A 19734-nucleotide genomic window follows, 5' to 3' on the forward strand; every position below is an offset into this window, starting at 1 on the left:
TGAGGTTTCCGTTTGGGGTGGGCCCCTTTTAAAGACAAGGATAGTTGGTTAGTTTAGTTGGGGTGGGCCCCTTTAGCATATTTTCAATTTGGCCCTCGTACTTACGGGAATTGCAGGGATAGTTCTTTTAAGGGATTTTTAACGAAAAGTTTCTGGTACTGTTCCCTTTAACAAAAAATCATATTTTTACACTAAAAAGTCAATCCTGGTACTATTCACTTTACTATTTATGTCACATCCTGGCCCGGGGTCTACCACATCCTAGGCCCGCTCTACCACTGTAACATGATATTGTCCGTTTTGGGTCCCGACTACACCCTCACGATTTTGTTTATGGGAACTCACAAGAGAACTTCTCAGTGGGTCATCCATCATGGGATTGCTCTTACGCGCTACTTGCTTAACTTCGGAGTTCCGATGGAACTCGAAGCCGCTTCCAAAAGGCCTCATGCTAGGTAGGGATGAGAATATACATATAAGAATCACTCCCCTGGACGATGTGGGATCTTACAATTTATTTTGTCCTTATCGTCAAAACTCAAAGTTTTCAATCTCTTTCATTAGTTTTCTTTCTTTTAAAGCCACATTTGCATTTTTTTAAGGAGTTTAGAGTTTAATAATTTACTATTTTTTAGCAAGGTCCTTCATCTTGTAAGCAATTCCTAAGCTCTCTCGTTTAGACATTATTTTATAATTCTCTATTTTATCAAAAGCTTTTTAGCCCCAGTTGTTTAACTGAAATAAAAAAAAAATGGTATAAGGAAGTAAGCACGAGACAAGTCACATTTGGGTTTTATCTAAAAACACCCATTGCATAAATGGACATAGCTAAGTCAGTCAGAATTGTGTACAACTCTACACCAATTTTTTTTCTTGTTTCAGATGAGTCGTATAATTTGTGAGTGATGCTTGTAGAAGTGTAATAAATTTATGGGAAAATTAGAATCCCCTACAGTTTTTATATATCATTTAGATTAAACATTTGTACTTTTTTAAAATTTGATTAAAGTGCTTTGACCAATAGTTACCTCTATTTTTTTTAAATTAAAATAATTTTTGAATTTATCCTTTTATCTGCACAATGCACTTTTCCTTATTTAGTGGAGATATTAGTAATTAAACTATATTTTCCCTTCTTCCAAATATGTTTTTTCGATCACAGTTTTTTTATTTTTGGGTATGCAAACATTTGATATTATTTTTTTTCCAAATGGTTTTTTCTTTTTCAAATAGTTGGTGATCAACATATAAGCTCTGTGTATTTTTTCAATGTTTTTGTGAAATTATATTTTTTTTGCTGTTTTTTAAGTATAGTTGTTGACGAATTATTATTAGGTACAATACATTACGTATATATTATCTGCGGGTACGTTTGAATTTACTAAAATCATTAATTGGTACGTTTGATTTGATACATATTGTTAATATTGGTACATTATTTTTATTTTGGTACGTTTTATTTTGAACACATTTTGTATTGGTACGTTTATAGTATTCTCAATCCTATTTTCTCTTAACGTACTAAAAGAAAAACTCATTTTGGTACGTTTGATTTTGGGGGATTTAAAAATATTTTAAACTATTTTGGAAAAAAAAAATATCTTAAATCGTAGATAATTATTGCTAAATTGTAGCATTATTGTGAAAATAAATTGAATCTAACCAACTTTTTTTTTTACAATTATCTCTAATGGAGGAGAGTGTAATCAAAAGGCTAAATTATAGGAAATTTGTTACAATATAATGGGCATATAGCACCAAAATTATGATAAAAAAAAGTTTAATCAAATCATTAAAAGGCATGGATGTTTGATCTAGAAAATTCAAAACTGAGGCGCCTAATAGTTTTCCTTGTTACGCTTTTTAATGCTTTGGCCCATAGGGGGAGAAGTTTTCTTATTATTCAATAAATTTACCTCTCAAATTTAACAATTGAGTTTGTTTGGAAATGTTTTTAAATGACAAAATGTTTTTAGAGAAATATGTTTGGATTACAAAAGCATTTGAAGTGCTTTTGCAAGAAACATCAGTTTTGGACTTATTTCAGTAAGCACTTTAGGTGATTTTTCAGGTTTTATGTTCATTTTTACTCAGGATTAATTCCAAAAATATTACCGAAAGAACTTTCAAACCTTTAAAACACTTCTAAACGAACCCAATTGTTGGTTTTGAGAGTAAATTTGTTAAATAATGTGTAAAAAAATGCTTTGATGAGTAGGCTAGGCTTTTTCTGGATATCATGGGCCGGTCTACGATCTTGGGCCCAAGGTTCAGGAGACGGTTTTCCGACCCGAGTAAGGCAGGGTTTCCCCTCCCTAGGTCGCGTCTCTCTCTCGCTCTGTCTCTGTAATTCTCTCTGCAATTCAAATGGGAAGCGACCGGAAATCCGAGGAGAAGAAGAAGAGTAGGAAAAGGAGCCCCTCTTCATCTTCCGAAGGTACTCTAATCTCCTCTTTCCCTTCTCTCTCTCTCTCTCTCTCTCTCTCTCCCACCCCTCCGATTTGTTCAATTTCATAGCCTTTGTGATTCTCGGTTCATGGCAGACTTCGTCTTTTCCCGTTGGGAAAGCATCGAACTTTTGATTTTTCTATCTTTCTCCAACATTTTCTCAGCAACCAAACAAGTTTTATTTTTCCTGGGTTTGCTTGAAAATGTGTGTAATTTGTTCCTCAGATACACACACACACACACACACATATATATATATTAATAATGGGGGTTTTATTGAATTCGGTCTTTGTTTTTTACAGATGAGGGAAGAGGCAAGAGGCAGAGAACAGGAGAAGATGAGGACAAGAAGAGCAGGAGGAGTGATAAAAAGGACAAGTCAAAGGACAAGAAAAAATCTCATAAGCACCCAAAACACCGTTCCGATAAGGGTATATCGATGCGAGTCTGAGTCTCACACTAGTTTAAGATGGATTTTACTTCGTTTAATCGAACTTTGCAATACTTGTTAAATCGAATTTTTGGGGATACACATATGGCTGTGAGTGCATTCACTTTCTTCTGACATCAAGCTGCTATTGTATACAGGCCTAATGGTTAAATTGTGATAGAAATTATGGTACTGCAGTCCAATTAGTGTAATGGTATATCGGAATTGGTATGGTTTTACCAGACACGCCCAGGCTTACTATTTACTACAAGTTGCGTTCGAATTAGTGTAATGGCATTGTTAGGATTTCGGGCACATCCTGTGTTTGATCGAGTTTTTTTTGACATTGGAGAAGTAAAAATAAACCGAGGAGATTAACTACATGAAAGTGCATTATTTGACTTACCATATGGTAAATTTTAAGCCTATTGAGGATGAGGTTCTTTTACTTATCACATTGACATTGTATTGTGCCTCAGAAAAGAAGACAAAAGATAAGCACAAAAGTAAACACCACAAAGGCGATCGCCTCTCGGTAAGCTTTCTTATCTCCCATCGTGATAAATGTGTGATGTTTGAAGTACTCTCAATCTGTGAACTATATATAATATGGATTTTACATGTACCTATAAATCCTTAGTGAAACAAAAAGAAAAAGGTCAAACTTCTTGCAAGTTGCAACATAGTGTATACAAACAATGGAAACCCGTCTTTACATTTAGTGTTGTAATCCAAAGTCCTAGAAAATGTTAGCAGAAGTCCTTCATACTTTGAGCAATTCACCTGATCTGAATTATTGAAGAAGTGAGGTAACCACATAACGTTAGGCTAAAGTTTGCAATTTGCGTAGATTTTCTGAAGTCGGCAAATATTTGATTTCGTTGTTTAGACATCTTTGTTATTGTTGGTATTCTGTATTAGCTTCATATGAAAGGCATCAAAAGTTTAGATTGTTTGTTGGAATATACAGAAAATCTGGGAACAGGGGGAGCTGCAACATATAGTTTCCATGGGTAACTACTTGTGATGCTCAAATATAGAAACCAGAAAACAATCTACTTACAAGTTGTGAGATCTAGTTTCAGTATGCCGTTTTTGGTATCACTTGTCTTTTCTTGCAAGTTATATTTCTTACGAAGTAGTGTCTTTAGTATTGTTTGGAAATATTTTTAGATTGAACTTAAGAGTTCGTGGTGCTCAACATATGGCAAGGTTGCCAGTCAATGCTCAAAGCAGTGTCTTTAGTAATTTTTGGACGAATGTTTGCTCCCTAGTTTTATTTCATGAAGACTCTCTCGTGGAAAGATGAAACTTTATCTAGCATTATAAGCTCCTGTAAAATGAATTTAATAAAAATCTGTGAACTTGCATTTTAGATCAACCTTTCTTTCCGTCCACAATCTGTTGTTGTGTAGAAAGTAAAATTACGTTTTGGAAGCTTGACCAGTTGGATGGATGAAGTGGAAGAGTGCATCCGGCGTGTTGTGTGACCGCCGTATGCCACTGAAGCTCAAGGGAAAATTTTATAGGACGGCAATAAGGCCGGCAATAAGGCCGGCGATGCTGTATGGCACAGAATGTTGGGCGGTGAAACACCAACACGTACACAAAATGGGTGTAGCGGAGATGAGGATGCTTCGTTGGATGTGTGGGCACACGAGAAAGGATAAGATTAGGAATGAGGATATCCGAGGTAAAGTAGGAGTAGCCGAAATTGAAGGAAAGATGAGAGAAAATCGGTTACGGTGGTTTGGACATGTGCAAAGAAGGCCTACTGACGCTCCGATTAGAAGATGCGACTATGGGACAGAGGTTCAGGGCCGAAGGGGTAGAGGAAGACCTAGGAAAACTTTGGAAGAGACTCTAAGAAAAGACTTAGAGTACTTGGATCTAACGAAGGACATGACACATGATCGAGCACAATGGCGTTCTAAGATTCATATAGCCGATCCCACTCAGTGACTTGGATTTTCCAAGTCTCCAACCGAGAAGTTTTCCTCACTCGGGAAATTAAGGGAACGCTACCCCAACCTACATGCTCCACTCAGAAAGCTTCAACATACAAGCTTCAACAAAAGAAAATTCAAAGAACTTAGCGAAGAAGGCTTTGGTGTATTTAACACAATACGTTGAAATGAAGGAAAGCTTATTTATTGATATCCCCGATAAGCTACAAATATGTACATATACATGAGTCAAAATAAACACACAAGAGGGAGCCTTCACAAAGGTTGCTTAGGAGAAGTCTCAGCAGTCGGTAGAGCCCCAGAAAGAGAAGGCACCGGAGGGGGATCATTTGGAGCCTCAGTACTGGACAGAACCCTAGAAGGAGGAGGCATCAGAGGTTGATCATTTGGAGCTTCATTACGCGATACAGTCCCAGAAGACGAAGGCAATAAATGCCTTTGGAACAAACCCACAAATCTCTGATGATCAAGTAAAACCTGACCATCAGTTTCCTTCATCTGGTCAAGCTTCCTCTTCATGTTTGTAGCATAGTCATGTGCGAGCCGGTGCAACTGTTTATTCTCATGCTTGAGCCCCCTAATCTCCTGTTTGAGACTCATCACTTCAGCCGCCAATGATTCAACTTGGCGGGTTCGAGCAAATAGGCGTTGGGCCATATTAGACACAGAACCTGCACACTGAACACTGAGAGCCAGCGAATCCTTAACAGCTAACTCATCAGACCGTTTGGAAAGTAGTCTGTTATCTTTGGGAGTGAGAAGGTTCCTGGCCACCACCGCAGCGGTCATATCATTCTTCATCACGGAATCCCCAACGGTAAGAGGACCAGTAGGGGAGACGAAGGATGAGCGCCATATGTTGTCTGGAGAAGGCGGGGCTGCCTCTTCAACAAGGTTCAAGTCAAAACGACGGTCGGAGGGGCCAGACATTTTCAAAGGTGTTGAAGAGAGAAGAGGTCGGACAAATCAAGATCTTAGAAGTGCAAGAATGAAGCTTCTACTGGTGGAGATTCAAGTGTGCTTTGGAACTTAATGCCAGCCCCTATAAAAATCTGCACTCGACGGAGCTTCAGAAATCGAAGAGGCGCCTGCTCAGAAATCGAAGAGGCGTTTGCTTTCTCAAAAGCTGGGCTGCTTAGAGATCACGAGGGTTGATCTCAGAAATCGAAGAGGCGTTTGCTTTCTCAAAAGTTGGGCTGCTCAAAGACCACGAAGGCCGATCTCAGAAATCGAAGAGGCGCTCGTTTTCTCAAAAGCTGGGCTCCCCATAGACCACGAGGGCCGATCTCAGAAATCGAAGAGGCACCTACTTTTCCAGCCTTGTCAGCACCTATCACACGCACACTCAGCTTTGCGAAAATTATGGGCATTCTGTCAAAGACTTCTGGGGAAGTAGAAAACACATGAATCTTACTGTTCAATCACCCATTTCCCACACGCAACAATAGCTCATGGGTACCACAGATAACTTTGCCAAAGTTCTCTGCCAAAGTTGAGCACGTGAAGCTTGCAGCTCCCACTACATCGCTCTGACCAAGAAGGGTAAAAGAATAGCAAAGAAACAGCATTAACAAAGTTTAGACCCATAAATTTTGAAGGTCTAGCTACCATATTATTACCCACAAGGGTAAAGGAACAGTACCACTGCTGGATAATTGGAAAGTCCCTGTGTGTCAACCTCTGTGCTTCGTGGCAAGGTAGACTAGCAAACATGCCCAACCTTTACTCACATTCGAGAAAACACTCCCAATAAGATTGCTTGCTCCAAAATCGAAAAGGCACCGTCCTCCGAATCTCAAGAGCCAGACTCTCAACATGACTACTTTCTTAAAAATCGAAGAGAGGGTAAAGGAACAGTACCATTGCTGGATAATTGGAAAGTCCCTGTGTGTCAACCTCTGTGCTTCGTGGCAAGGTAGACTAGCAAACATGCCCAACCTTTACTCACATTCGAAAAAACACTCCCAACAAGATTGCTTGCTCCAAAATCGAAGAGGCACCGTCCTCCGAATCTCGAGAGCCAGACTCCCAACATGATTACTTTCTCAAAAATCGAAGAGACACTGCTCCCCGAATCTCGAGAGCCAGACCCCCAGCATGATTGCTTTCTCAAAAATCGATGAGGCATCGTTCTCCGAATCAATCGAAGAGACGCTCGCTTTCTCAAAAGCTGGGCTGCTCAGAGACCACGAGGGCCGATCTCAGAAATCGAAGAGGCACCTACTTTTCTAGCCTTGTCAGCACCTGTCACACGCACACTCAGCTTTGCAGAAATTATGGGCATTCTGTCGAAGACTTCTGGTGAAGTAGAAAGCACATGAATCTTACTGTTCAATCACCCACTTCCCACACGCAACAATAGCTCATGGGTACCACAGATAACTTTGCCAAAGTTCTCTGCCAAAGTTGAGCACGTGAAGCTTGCAGCTCCCACTACATCGCCCTGACCAAGAAAGGTAAAAGAATAGCAAAGAAACAGCACTAACAAAGTTTAGACACATAAATTTTGAAGGTCTAGCTACCATATTATTACCCACAAGGGTAAAGGAACAGTACCACTGCTGGATAATTGGAAAGTCCCTGTGTGTCAACCTCTGTGCTTCGTGGCAAGGTAGACTAGCAAACATGCCCAACCTTTACTCACATTCGAGAAAACACTCCCAACAAGATTGCTTGATCCAAAATCGAAGAGGCACCGTCCTCCGAATCTCGAGAGCCAGACTCCCAACATGACTACTTTCTCAAAATCGAAGAGAGGGTAAAGGAACAGTACCATTGCTGGATAATTGGAAAGTCCCTGTGTGTCAACCTTTGTGCTTCGTGGCAAGGTAGACTAGCAAACATGCCCAACCTTTACTCACATTCGAGACAACACTCCCAACAAGATTGCTTGCTCCAAAATCGAAGAGGCACTGCCCTCCGAATCTCGAGAGCCAGACTCCCAACATGATTACTTCCTCAAAAATCGAAGAGACACTGCTCTCCGAATCTCGAGAGTCAGACCCCCAACATGATTGCTTTCTCAAAAATCGAAGAGGCACCGTTCTCCGAATCTCGAGAGCCAGATACCACAGACCACTTTTTCAAAGTGCTCTGACAGAGTTAAAACATGTGAAACTGGCAGCTCCCACTACCGTGCTATGACCAAGCAGGGTAAAGGAATAACATTACTACTTGTTGTTAGGGAGACTCCTATATATGTCGACCTCCATCCCCAACGGACAGGCAGACCTGCAAAAATGCTCAACCCTTCATCATATCTGAGAGGGCACTCCCAACGAAGCCTTTCGAAATATTCAGCTTTCTTTCCTCCCGATAATACCTCTGCAAACAAGCTATACTAGAGCAAGAATATCTCATATCATCAGGGTTAAAAGCAAGAGTATCCCATATCATGCTTTTTCCCTGTCTTTTCTTTTGGCCTTGTTTTTACCTGCAAGACAAGGAGAAAGAGAGTAATCAGTCAGCACTTGGAATCAAGCTTCCAGCCAGGAACTGACTGCCTGGAACCCCTTACCTGATTACTTACCTGGCATTGCTCTCGAGTACTCATCTTTAACATCTTATGTTTCCAGGGAAGATTCCGCATCTGCTTGAGGAACAGATAGGGCAAGTGCGAAGGATACAAGGAAGCATGTGGAGACAAGCGTAACAGCACACGTGCCGATACATCCATTACTCTGTCAAAAGCAAAAGTATCCCATATCAGCAGGGTGGAACGTACTCTAGATTTGATGGACTTGTTTTGACCCTCAAATTCTTCAGTCGGCCTTATACTCTGGAGGAAACCAGAAAACCCTCCAGCTCAGTTCAAGAATAAGCTTGTGGAAAGTTACTTCTTCAAAAGCAAAAGTATCTCATATCATCTCTTCTCATTTTTCTTCTCTTTATCCTTCATACTGCTGCAAGATGGGGAGAAGGTGAACAATCAGTCGGAGCTCTGATTGCTTACCTTGTCTGTCACCTCTTTCAGCAGACCCATCTAGCTCCGCGACTTGGGGGACTCCTACTACATGGTTTGTATCGCGCTTGACCAAGCCTGAAACTACAAGTAAGCTTCAAGTGAAATTGATACATTACCTTGTGCATCTCCACCAGTTAAAGATACCACACCTGGATGGAGGAAGAGTACTTCCAGAGAAGATGCCACATCTACCTATGAGACAGATAAGGCAAGTCAAGACGACACCACACTCCGATACTTAGAAGTTTCGTGATTACGAGATCATTCTCCCACAATATTTCCTAATGTCATTTGTACTAAATCATTCACTTGTACTCACTAAAGGAGAGCTTGAACCTATGTACTTGTGTAAACCCTTCACAATTAATGAGAACTCTTCTATTCCGTGGACGTAGCCAATCTGGGTGAACCACGTACATTTTGTGTTTGCTTTCATATCTCTATCCATTTATATACTTATCCACACTAATGACCGGAGCAATCTAGCGAAGATCACAAAAAGCGACCGTTTTCGCTACCTATGATCTATCTTGCAAGAGAACAGAGAATTAGATGGAGATCTCAACCATAGAATACGAGCTGGATGGAAAGAGTGCATCCGGCGTGTTGTGTGACCGTCGTAGGCCACTGAAACTCAAGGGAAAATTTTATAGGACGGCAATAAGGCCAGCGATGTTGTATGGCACAGAATGTTGGGTGGTGAAGCATCAACACGTACACAAAATGGGTGTAGCGGAGATGAGGATGCTTCGTGGGATGTGTGGGCACACAAGAAAGGATAAGATTGGGAATGAGGATATCCGAGGTAAAGTAGGAGTAGCCGAAATTGTAGGAAAGATGAGAGAAAATCGGCTCCGGTGTTTTGGACATGTGCAAAGAAGGCCGACTGATGCTCCGGTTCGAAGATGTGACTACGGGACAGAGGTTCAGGGCCGAAGGGGTAGAGGAAGACCTAGGAAAACTTTGGAAGAGACTCTAAGAAAAGACTTAGAGTACTTGGATCTAACGGAGGACATGACACAAAACCGAGCGCAATGGCGTTCTAGGATTCATATAGCCGACCCCACTTAGTGGGAAAAGGCTTTGTTGTTGTTGTTGTTGTTGTGGAAGCTTGACCAGTTGGCACAAGGGATTCTCTGCATTTTGATATTGATTACTTGATGGTCCACCTTATTATCGTGTTCAGCATATCCGTTTCTTGAGCATTGATTTTCTGATGGTTAGGAGTTAAGAAGTATTTTTTCTTGCAGAAAATTGACTTCCAAGAGCTGTCGAATGATGACTATTTCCTCAAGAACAATGAGTTCTCTACGTGGCTGAAAGAAGAGAAAGATGTGTTCTTCTCCGATCTTTCATCAGAGTCCGCACGCCAACTATTTGCAGACTTCGTGAAAGTTTGGAACAAACAAAAACTTGAATCCAAGTACTACGAGGGGATCGCAAGTGGGCCCCGGTGTGCCCATGCGTGGAAAATTAAAGGATGAATTGCAAGAGCAGTGGATGATCTGGTTTTACCTGTTCTGTGTTGTTTATCAGTTAGGTTTTCTGTCTACTCAGGGATGGTTTGGTGTGACTAAAGATCAAGATGAAGTCACGTGTGTGTAGTTTTAATCTTCCTTTCTTACCATGGTGTTTCTACATGGCATTTGTTATCCATCATATCAAGCTCAAGCTCGAGCTCAACGTTACCTGCCCATTTTGGATCATGAGATAGCCTATTAGCATCCAACGAGATGAACTTTAACTGATATGATATGTACACATTATGCGGTACAAAAATACGATTAGGGGCCAAATGACACTTAGGCCATCTCTGAAGGAGGGCTAAAGGGTCATGTTTAGCCTATAGCACTGCAAGAAATTATATTGTAATGAACAGTATCATGTTATATTTTATACCATTTCCAACAGAGGGGGCCAAAAGGTTATAGGTCAAATATAGCCATTTGACAAAAAATTCATCTCCAACTAAAGAGGCCAAAGGTTCATAGGTCAAACATAACATTCTTAATAATTTATTATTTTAATTGAATTAATATAATTAATTAAATTAAACTACCATATTAAAATAAGATTTTGAACATATTTTGATTGCCACTTGCTACAATAACGAAGAAAGCTTGGTATTCTTGCACCTGCCACAAAGTCATGCTTGACATTCTGTCACTGGAGGGTTGGGTTGGCTGGTTGGAAATGGCCAGCCTGTTGGCCTGATTTGGGGGTTTTGACCTTGTGAGGCCCACAAGCCCTTTGGCCTAGCCCTCTGTTGGAGACGATTTTCGTGTCATTCTGAGATATTTTTAGCCCTACGACATTTTGACCGGATCGGTTGGAGATGGCCTTACAGTCCCTATTGTTTACTCTGATTTTCACTTGCGTCCATATAGTTTATTTTGTTACATTTATGTCCTACTTTCATTTTGAACAAAAAAAAATTGTCAAATTAAGTTGAATTTTCTATCCATTTGTGTGCGCATCTTCTCATTCAAGAACTATGGTTTAGTGGTATTCCTCTTCATTTGGGTGTGAGAGGTCTTAAGTTCGAATCTCGTTAGTGATGAATTCGATACCAAATTAGGCTGCCCATTGTATGAGTTAAACAAAGAGAACTTTAACGAAAAACATCAAGTATTGTTTACTTTAACAAAAAACCATATTTTTACACTAAAAAGTCAATCTTGGTACTATTCACTTTACCCTTTATTTTGTCCTTATCATTAAAACTCAAAATTTTCAAGCTCTTTTTATTAGTTTCCTTTAAACAAAACTCTACAAGGATCACAATGCAAAGTAAAACACTACAAGGTTGAAAGCAAAAATCCGAGTAAACTTCAAGGATTATCAGTGAAACTTAAGTCATAAATAAACAAGCTATGCCAGTCAGTACGGCGTCGTCGCATCCATCTTCTTCTTTGAAACACAGAAGAACGCTCACTTCAAGAAACCTTCTCTTTCGCGGGCGCTTCTGAACTTCCGAGTTTGATCCTCTGAGTCAGGTACGTCTCAAAAGACCCCAACTTTAGCTTGCCGTTAGGGTTCCAAAGAAACCCAATTTCCTAATTTTCACTACTCAAGTAACAATTAATTGTTTTTTTTTGTTTTTCAATTGAAAATTGATGGGTTCGTTCTGATATCTGTTTCCGCAGGTTTTTATTTTTATTTTTTTGGGTTGGAAAGCATAATGAGTGATAGCCAGTACTCATTTTCTCTTACGACTTTCAGGTATTTGACCTGGGAATTCAATTTGAATTTTGTACTGAAAATTTGATTGGAATATTGGGGTTTTTTTTTTTTGGATCATAATTTTTATTTTTATTTTGAATTCAGTCCTTCTGGGAAGCTTGTTCAGATTGAACATGCGCTAACGGCAGTTGGATCTGGCCAGACGTCTTTAGGGATTAAAGGTGTGCAAAAATCTTATGCATTCTCAAGTTGTTTCGGATACATTTGAATTTGAATTAACACTTTCTAAGTATTCGTCTGGAATAAGAAAGGAGACGGATTAAGTTGGTCAGAAAAAGAGATGAACAATCTGTTCATTGTTGCTAGAAACTGGTGTGAAAGAGTTAAAGGGTATTACATGTTAACTATATCGGTTCGGTGGTTGCAGCAAATATTTAGAATTGTTATCCTTGTTGTTAAGAATGAGCAAATTAATTTTTTTGTATTTATTTCCTGGTAAGGAACGGGTGTCCAACACCTCATTTGGAACTGAGTTTTTAGTGATCCACGATAAATGAAATTGGATGGAAGCTGAGTGTGGTATTTATGGTCGGTAGGGGGAAGAAAATGGGTGAAGTTGAATCAGTGCACTCAGGATAGAGAGATAAAAGAAGCTTAGAATTCCGACGTGGTAGAGTTTAGTGCTTATGTTTAGTTAAAATGAAATGCATTTTGGTCATTCTTTGTTTTGTAATTTGAGGTATGAATTGCGGACGATCTTGTAAAGAACTATTGGCAAGAAAGTGCCTAGTAACTATAAAAGGGAGATCACTACTAATCGTAGACATCCTTTCTTTAGGAGAAGTAAGACCCATCATACGCTTGATCACCAGTAATTTTAGATTTCATAGCTATATCTTATTATATTGGTTCGAGTTGATTTTCAATAATTATAAATTATGTGGATTGTTTGCAAGATTGGGCCTCATGCATCCTTGGGGTAATTTTAATGGACTTCAACTGAGATATCTTATTACACCATTTGAGTCAGTAGTTGTATAAAAGATAACTGTTCTTACTGCTGTAGTGCTAAACATAAATGTCTTCTGTTGCTGAAATATTTACATCTTTAACTTTTCTTCGTTTTGATTCAGCTCATTATTTGGCTCTTACGTCAGATAAGTTTTGAAATATATCATAAAGTTAGTGTCATTGGTTTTGTTATTTAGAAAAATCTGTCTTCTTGTTGCAGCTGCTAATGGAGTTGTCATAGCAACGGAGAAGAAACTGCCATCTATCTTAGTTGATGAAACATCTGTGAGTGAATATGCTACTCTTTTTGATAGACCGCAATTCATAAGTTATGTACTAGTTCTATGCCGGTGCTGGATTTCTAAATTTATTTGTACACTGATATATAGCTTGTGTATCTCATCAACTATTCTTGTTTGACAAACTGAATTTGTTTTCTTTACACCTCTATGGCATGTTCTCTCCAATAATCAAGTAGTATACTGGGGACTTCTTGTGACCTTTCGAGTTTTTGGGTTGCAGGTTCAGAAAATTCAGTTATTGACGCCAAACATTGGAGTTGTTTACAGGTTTGTCTGTACTACATGTTTGTGTTAAGTTGAGGTTTTTCACATTACTATTTTGATATTACTGTCATGTTGTTGCTGCTATAATGCTTCAATAATATCTGATCCACAAAAAGTCTTAGCTACAGTGGCTTTACCATGTTATCATATTATCGTGGTAAAACAAACCAATAATGAAATGAACAGTAGTTTATTGTTGGCGGGATCCATCATCCATAAAATATGAATTCACCTTTAGAGGACCCATATCACATGAATGATGTAGTTCCATTGAAAAATGATAAGAGTTCCACCAACAATGAATGCATGCCATTTTATTATTGATTTTGTTGTATCTAAGAATTCCTCATGATGTTTAAGAATTCCTCATGATGTTTAAGGGGTTTTAATTGGCGGGCTTTCTTTCTTCAGAGAAAAAATAACTGAAATTTACTGTTCTCTCATGCAGTGGCATGGGTCCAGATTTCAGAGTTCTGGTTCGGAAAAGTAGGAAACAGGCTGAGCAATATCATCAGTTGTATAAAGTATATCTCAAATTTTGTGTCTTTCATCTTTTATTCTTTTTATTTTTAGCCATAGTATTGATATTGTTCTTTGAACATATGCTAAGTATTGGAATTTCAGTTTACGTTCCTTAGAAGAATCCTATTGAATCGTTATTCTCCTTGATGTGCACCACAGCATTTAAAGCATTTTTTTGGTAATATCATTGTTTATATATTGGTTTTTAGCTTTTAAATATAGTGAATGAATATTTTTTGGTCGTGTGATCGGGCATAGAGTCTTAAGTGATACCTCCCTTTGGCCATCCGCATTCCTACCCCAATATGTTATAACGAGTCTCAACTTGAAACAAGTTGATTTATTACTTTATATAGTCACCCACCCAGTTAGTTACTGTAATTTGTATTTTTTGTTATGTAACTTACAATTTGATTTGGTGGGTATTTACAGGAACCTATCCCTGTTACACAACTAGTGAGGGAAGTTGCTGCTGTTATGCAGGAGTTCACACAGTCTGGGTAATTATCATTTTTTCTCACAACCTGGTTTACCTACCTTAAGATTTTTAACGATCTTGATCCTAAATTATCCTTCTTGGTCCGAACTTTTAATAAATTAAAAGGTTTTAATGCTTGAGTTGTTTATATAGAAAAATACGGGAAGGGAAGATTAGTATCATTTGAAAATTTTTAATCTTGATAACTTAAGCTTGAGTATTGTAATTATTTGCTTAGATTTCGTATACAGGCAAATGCATGTTTTGCGTATTCAACTTCAGGCTGCAATTAACTTTCAGGCCCTTTTCTCTGATTTGACTGTTATCCTTCTAGGGGTGTAAGGCCTTTTGGAGTTTCACTGCTGGTTGCCGGCTTTGATGACAAAGGTCCACAACTATTTCAGGTATGTATATTCTGTCCTCACCTAGTGTAAACTTATGGTGCACATTGTGCTCGAGTCTTTGAGAACAAACTATAGAGGTTTAGGGAGCGCAATCCTTTTTTCTTTCTAGTTGGCAATACACACACACATACCACAACCTTTTAAAGCTTTTGTAGTTATTTATTTTTCTGATATCTATTTTCCATTGGATTTCTGCGTGACTGATTTTTGTTATGCTGTAGGTGGACCCATCTGGTTCTTACTTTTCTTGGAAAGCTTCTGCCATGGGGAAAAATGTGTCTAACGCAAAAACATTTCTTGAGAAAAGGCAAGTTACGATCAACAATTATACAAACTGTTTTCTGGTTTATGTTCCTTTTGTCTAAATTTCTAACTAAAGCAATAACCATTGGAGGTGCTTAACATCTCATAATTGCATTGTACACTTAATTATGAATCAATGTTGGAGGCGTAACGAAATTCAGGAACTCAATAGTCATTGATTCTCAAGGGTAGTCTTCGTTCTATTTTATTTATCTCAGTAATTATTGACAGCTATATTGGCATTTCTAATCAGCAGCATGTACTCGTCAATCTTTTAACCCTTGAATTACATTCTATTTCTTTATCCTGGCCTTGAGTTTTATGTTTGCTATGAATTTAGCTGAGGATTCATGTGACCATTTCTTGTAGGTACACCGAGGACATGGAACTTGATGATGCTGTCCACACGGCAATATTGACCCTGAAAGAAGGGTAGGCACTTTATCCTTCAGTTTTTTTTATTTTACTTTTAGTCTTCCTAAAGGAAACAAATTCAGTTCTGAATTTATACACATACATTAAGTATAGCTGTACACCGTTGTTCTATCATACAAATATAAGTTAGCTCTTTTGTGACCTTTCTTTCTGCGTGCGGTTCTAGGTTTGAAGGACAAATTTCTGGTAAAAACATTGAGATTGGGATAATTGGCGCTGACAAAAAATTCAGGCAAGTTTCCCCTCACAACCCATTGTTTTAATTTTTATTCGTCGATTCACCCTTTGGTTGGCATGCATTAGCTTGTGAAGTTATTTTGTGATTGTGTTGTTGCAGAGTACTCACACCAGCTGAAATTGAAGATTACTTGGCCGAGGTGGAGTAGATTGAGACCAAGAAATTAGAAAGTTGAGCGACCATAAACTATAGAGTTGTCATGCTTTCGGGCGCCCCCCCGGGGGAGGGAGTGGTTTGTAGCCCCTCGCTTTGTTGTGCTAGCAAAATATGCTCTCGGATATTCTTAGTTTCAACTACTGTGCTTAAAAGGCTGTTAAACCTAATGGTCATGCACTTCTAATGACAATAACTTTGCTTGTGGCTCTTGATTTTCGTCAATAACTGCAAGCTTCCCGTATGCTTCCATGGCAGCCTCACTAACGAGAATGTTAAAGAAAACATTAGGTAGATTCATGTTTATCATAAATAGAGAATGACTAAATGAGAGAATTGCATTCACTAATCTTGTTATGAATTCACTATAATTTCTACTAAATTGAATGTTTGATAGACCAAATAATTAGACATTTAGAATTCAAATATTTATGAGAACAAAAACTTTTACCTAATATTTTACATAAACTTGTAACACTTCAACATGTAATTATCTATGAATGTGTCGCTTCATTAACAGATCTTATAATGAAGTAAATTGTGAATCTTTTACCAACTTGTAGTTACTCGTCTAGTGATATTACTATTCTCAACGTATAAAGAGTTCTAATTTCAAAACTTCTATCCTATTAATTTAAAAACTTAAAATTTCTGATTTGAGAAAGTAATATAATTTTCCAAAAACTTAGCTCATGGGTAAGTTGAAAATGCCTACAAAATTCTGGGGACAAACTAGCAGTGTAGCCTATCTAAATAAAGGACTTTAGGGCAAAATTGAGTGAAATTCAGGATTTTAATCACCAAAGTGGAAAAAAAGGGTGGGGCTTTTAGATCCAGGTCCAAAAACCTAGTTTGCTTCTGGAGGTGACAAGTACTTCGATCACAAGGGGGAAGGAAAGTCCAGAGGAAAGTCGAAGAAGTTAAAAAATTCAAGAGATTGATTTCACTCTGCCAAGTTTTGTTCTCAAGAGAATTTTTGCTTTGTGGTAATTATGATACGTTGATTCAACGAAAGGACCAGCAATGAAATTGTAATTTATATAATATCTCATGGTCAACATTTTCTTGACTGAGGGAAGATGTTGAACATTTTTACCATACCACCCTTTTTTTGGAGGTTTGGGGAATACGACGTATTATTAAAAACAATATAGTGGGGTTCTAAGTCCATGTTTTGATAACGGATAAAACGATTTGAAATTGTGACATTCTTAAATGAGAATTTTAACGAAAAGCTCTTAGTACTATTCACTTTAACGAAAAACCACATTTTTACACTAAAAAGTCAATCCTGATACTATTCACTTTACCCTTTATTTTGTCCTTATCATTAAAACTCAAAATTTTCAAACCCTTTTCATTAGTTTTCCTTTCTTATAAATATTATGAAAGAAAAGTTATTGAAACAACGATATATGGGTTCCTATATCGCTTGGGAGCTACAACCGCAACAACTCTGTTGTTGACGTCTTATTTTATCACATCTCATCAACTACCCTAGTTGATTGATAAGGAAGAAGAAATCGAGCTAAATATGATCAAAAATATAATTTAGCCATAAGAAAAGGAAATTGTTATTAGCACTCCAAAATTCTCATTGTACATTCCAAATTTTCTATATTTAGAAAGAAAAATACACTTGTGAGGAGTTTATAATGAGATTTTTGGAATACCAATAACACTTTCCTAAGAAAATGTAGTTTCCATCGTACAATAAATGAGACTGACTAAAATTGCGGCCAACAATCCTATGGTCAATGTGAAACTCAATGTCGGCCAACAATCCTAAAATTGCGGCACTGTTTGTATACGCGGGAGGAAATTGTGAGACTGACTAAAAGTCAAGGTCTTTGCTGATGGACGCAGGAGCATTTGTGTCCTTGTCATCTTCTCGGTCTCTTTATGGAGACTAGTTTTCCCCCTTTTTGAAAACAAAAAAATTAAAAAAGCAACGAGTGTAACAAAGATTATTACGGAGTACTAACAATCATTCCTTAGTGAAAAACAAATGAAAAAGTCTAGTCCCCCTCCCCACTCTCACTTTCCTTGCAATTTCATGGTGGGACGGCTTTGGCATTTGACCCTTTTTTAACAATCGATGTTATCCACATTAAGGAGAGAAGGTGGATTTAGCTTCACACTGAGCTATCAATAATGTGGTTCAAATTGCCTTGGTAAGAATCGAACCTAAAACCTCTCATTTACAAGTGAATAGGAATACCACTAGACTGTAATATTAAATGACGCTATTTGACATTTGATTTCATTTTTTTTCTGCTCAACATGTACAACCAATAAAGTTATACACATTGCTTCGACTGTGTAAGTAAAAAACCTGATCGTAGTTGATTATTCTTTGTAATCTGGAAATTACTGTCGGACTGAACTTTTATGCAAGGAGGAATGACTCTGTAAGGAACTTGACTACGTCATCGGCCAGCGGTCTTGGAAGTTGCAAACTTGTAAATAACAATCTTCACCATGTTCGGTGGAATCTTGACGTACCCAATGTGAAAATTCACATTTTGAACCTTTGTTCAAGCTCCGACACACAAAAAATCAGAGAGAGGAACTTTCAATCGAAGGACAAAAAAATAGAGAAGCTTATCGGTAAGCTATAGTTTCCCATGCTTGTCTGTGTTAGAACCCGGTCTACGTCTTCTACGATTGTACAGAGAGATAGTAACATAACAACAATACAACAATCAATATTTCATTAACTCCCTTATTCTCTTACGATGTGCTATTTATGCTAATACCCAACTCTAACTGTCACCACAAGATGATGCCATCTGGCATCCTAACAGTCTGGTGGGATACTGAAACCAATTTTTTAACTTTTATGCTTACAATTTCAAATAGCCGTATTGCCGTGTCGTATCGCCGTATCCGTATCCGTATCCGTGCTACATTTGTTAATGTTGAGGCAAAAAGTTACCGGAGTTTTCTGCTCAAGAAGAGGAAGTCCTGCTACCGTTAGAACGTGTCGGAGAGGCCAAAAGATTAGCACAGATGGTAATGTCTTCCCAAGTTGGTGTTTTCTATTTTTGTTTACTTGTCAATCTCAAGGATTTTGTTTCATTTACGGGGTATGTATCCCATTGAATAGAAATAGTGCTCAACGTGTTCTACATTTGACATCTCCAGAAAATAAAAGAGAGTGGAGACAAGAAGAGGAAGGGGGCAAACAATGGGGAGGAGGAGGATATTGACAAGTACTTAGGCCACAAGGGGGGAGGAAAGTCCGGAGGGAAGTCGAAGAAGTTCAAAAAATCAAGAGATTGATTTCTCACTCTGCCAAGTTTTGTTGTCAAGAGGATTTTTGCTTTGTGGTAATTATGATACGTTCATTCAACAAGCAATGAAATTTTAATCTTGTTGTGTATTGTGTCATGGTAAACACTTTCTTGACTGAGGGAAGATGTTGAACATTTTAACCACCCTCCTTTTGGAAGTTTTGGAAATACGACGTAGTATTGGAGAACAATATAGTGATGTCCTAAGTTCTTGTCTTGATAACGGACAAAATAATTCAAACTTGTGACCTCATGTAATATTATGAAAGAAAATTATTACAACTACTTCTGGGTTACTAAATGGCCTGGGAGCTACAACCGCAACAACTCCGCGGT

The 19734-nt window shown here is 38.2% G+C and overlaps 2 protein-coding genes across 2 annotated transcripts; both read left to right on the forward strand.

Moving 5' to 3' along the window:
* The first annotated feature begins 2270 nt into the window (after positions 1-2270).
* Positions 2271-10719, forward strand: LOC103435404 (style cell-cycle inhibitor 1-A-like). The gene is made up of 4 exons (XM_008373795.3): positions 2271-2437; positions 2751-2879; positions 3358-3413; positions 10060-10719. The coding sequence occupies exons 1-4, from the start codon at positions 2368-2370 to the stop codon at positions 10291-10293; spliced, it is 489 nt and encodes a 162-aa protein (XP_008372017.2). The 5' UTR covers positions 2271-2367; the 3' UTR covers positions 10294-10719.
* A 154-nt stretch (positions 10720-10873) lies between these two features.
* Positions 10874-16312, forward strand: LOC103435405 (proteasome subunit alpha type-2-A-like). Its single transcript, XM_070821228.1, has 12 exons — positions 10874-11805; positions 11956-12031; positions 12137-12213; positions 13224-13288; positions 13526-13572; positions 14018-14093; positions 14524-14591; positions 14904-14973; positions 15195-15280; positions 15646-15708; positions 15878-15943; positions 16049-16312. Exons 2-12 carry the CDS (start codon positions 11991-11993, stop codon positions 16095-16097), a joined length of 708 nt encoding a protein of 235 aa, XP_070677329.1. The 5' UTR covers positions 10874-11805; positions 11956-11990; the 3' UTR covers positions 16098-16312.
* The last annotated feature ends 3422 nt before the right edge of the window (positions 16313-19734 follow it).

The sequence above is a fragment of the Malus domestica genome, chromosome 05 (assembly GCF_042453785.1).
Source record: "Malus domestica chromosome 05, GDT2T_hap1".
Classification (NCBI taxonomy): Eukaryota; Viridiplantae; Streptophyta; class Magnoliopsida; order Rosales; family Rosaceae; genus Malus; species Malus domestica.

Coding starts and splice junctions, on each gene's coding strand:
- LOC103435404 (XM_008373795.3), top strand. CDS start 2,368: ATGGGAAGCGACCGGAAATCCGAGGAGAAGAAGAAGAGTAGGAAAAGG. Junction 2,438..2,750: donor CCCCTCTTCATCTTCCGAAG/GTACTCTAATCT, acceptor TGTTTTTTACAG/ATGAGGGAAGAGGCAAGAGG. Junction 3,414..10,059: donor ACAAAGGCGATCGCCTCTCG/GTAAGCTTTCTT, acceptor TTTTTCTTGCAG/AAAATTGACTTCCAAGAGCT.
- LOC103435405 (XM_070821228.1), top strand. CDS start 11,991: ATGAGTGATAGCCAGTACTCATTTTCTCTTACGACTTTCAG. Junction 12,032..12,136: donor TTTTCTCTTACGACTTTCAG/GTATTTGACCTG, acceptor TTTTGAATTCAG/TCCTTCTGGGAAGCTTGTTC. Junction 15,944..16,048: donor GGCGCTGACAAAAAATTCAG/GCAAGTTTCCCC, acceptor GTGTTGTTGCAG/AGTACTCACACCAGCTGAAA.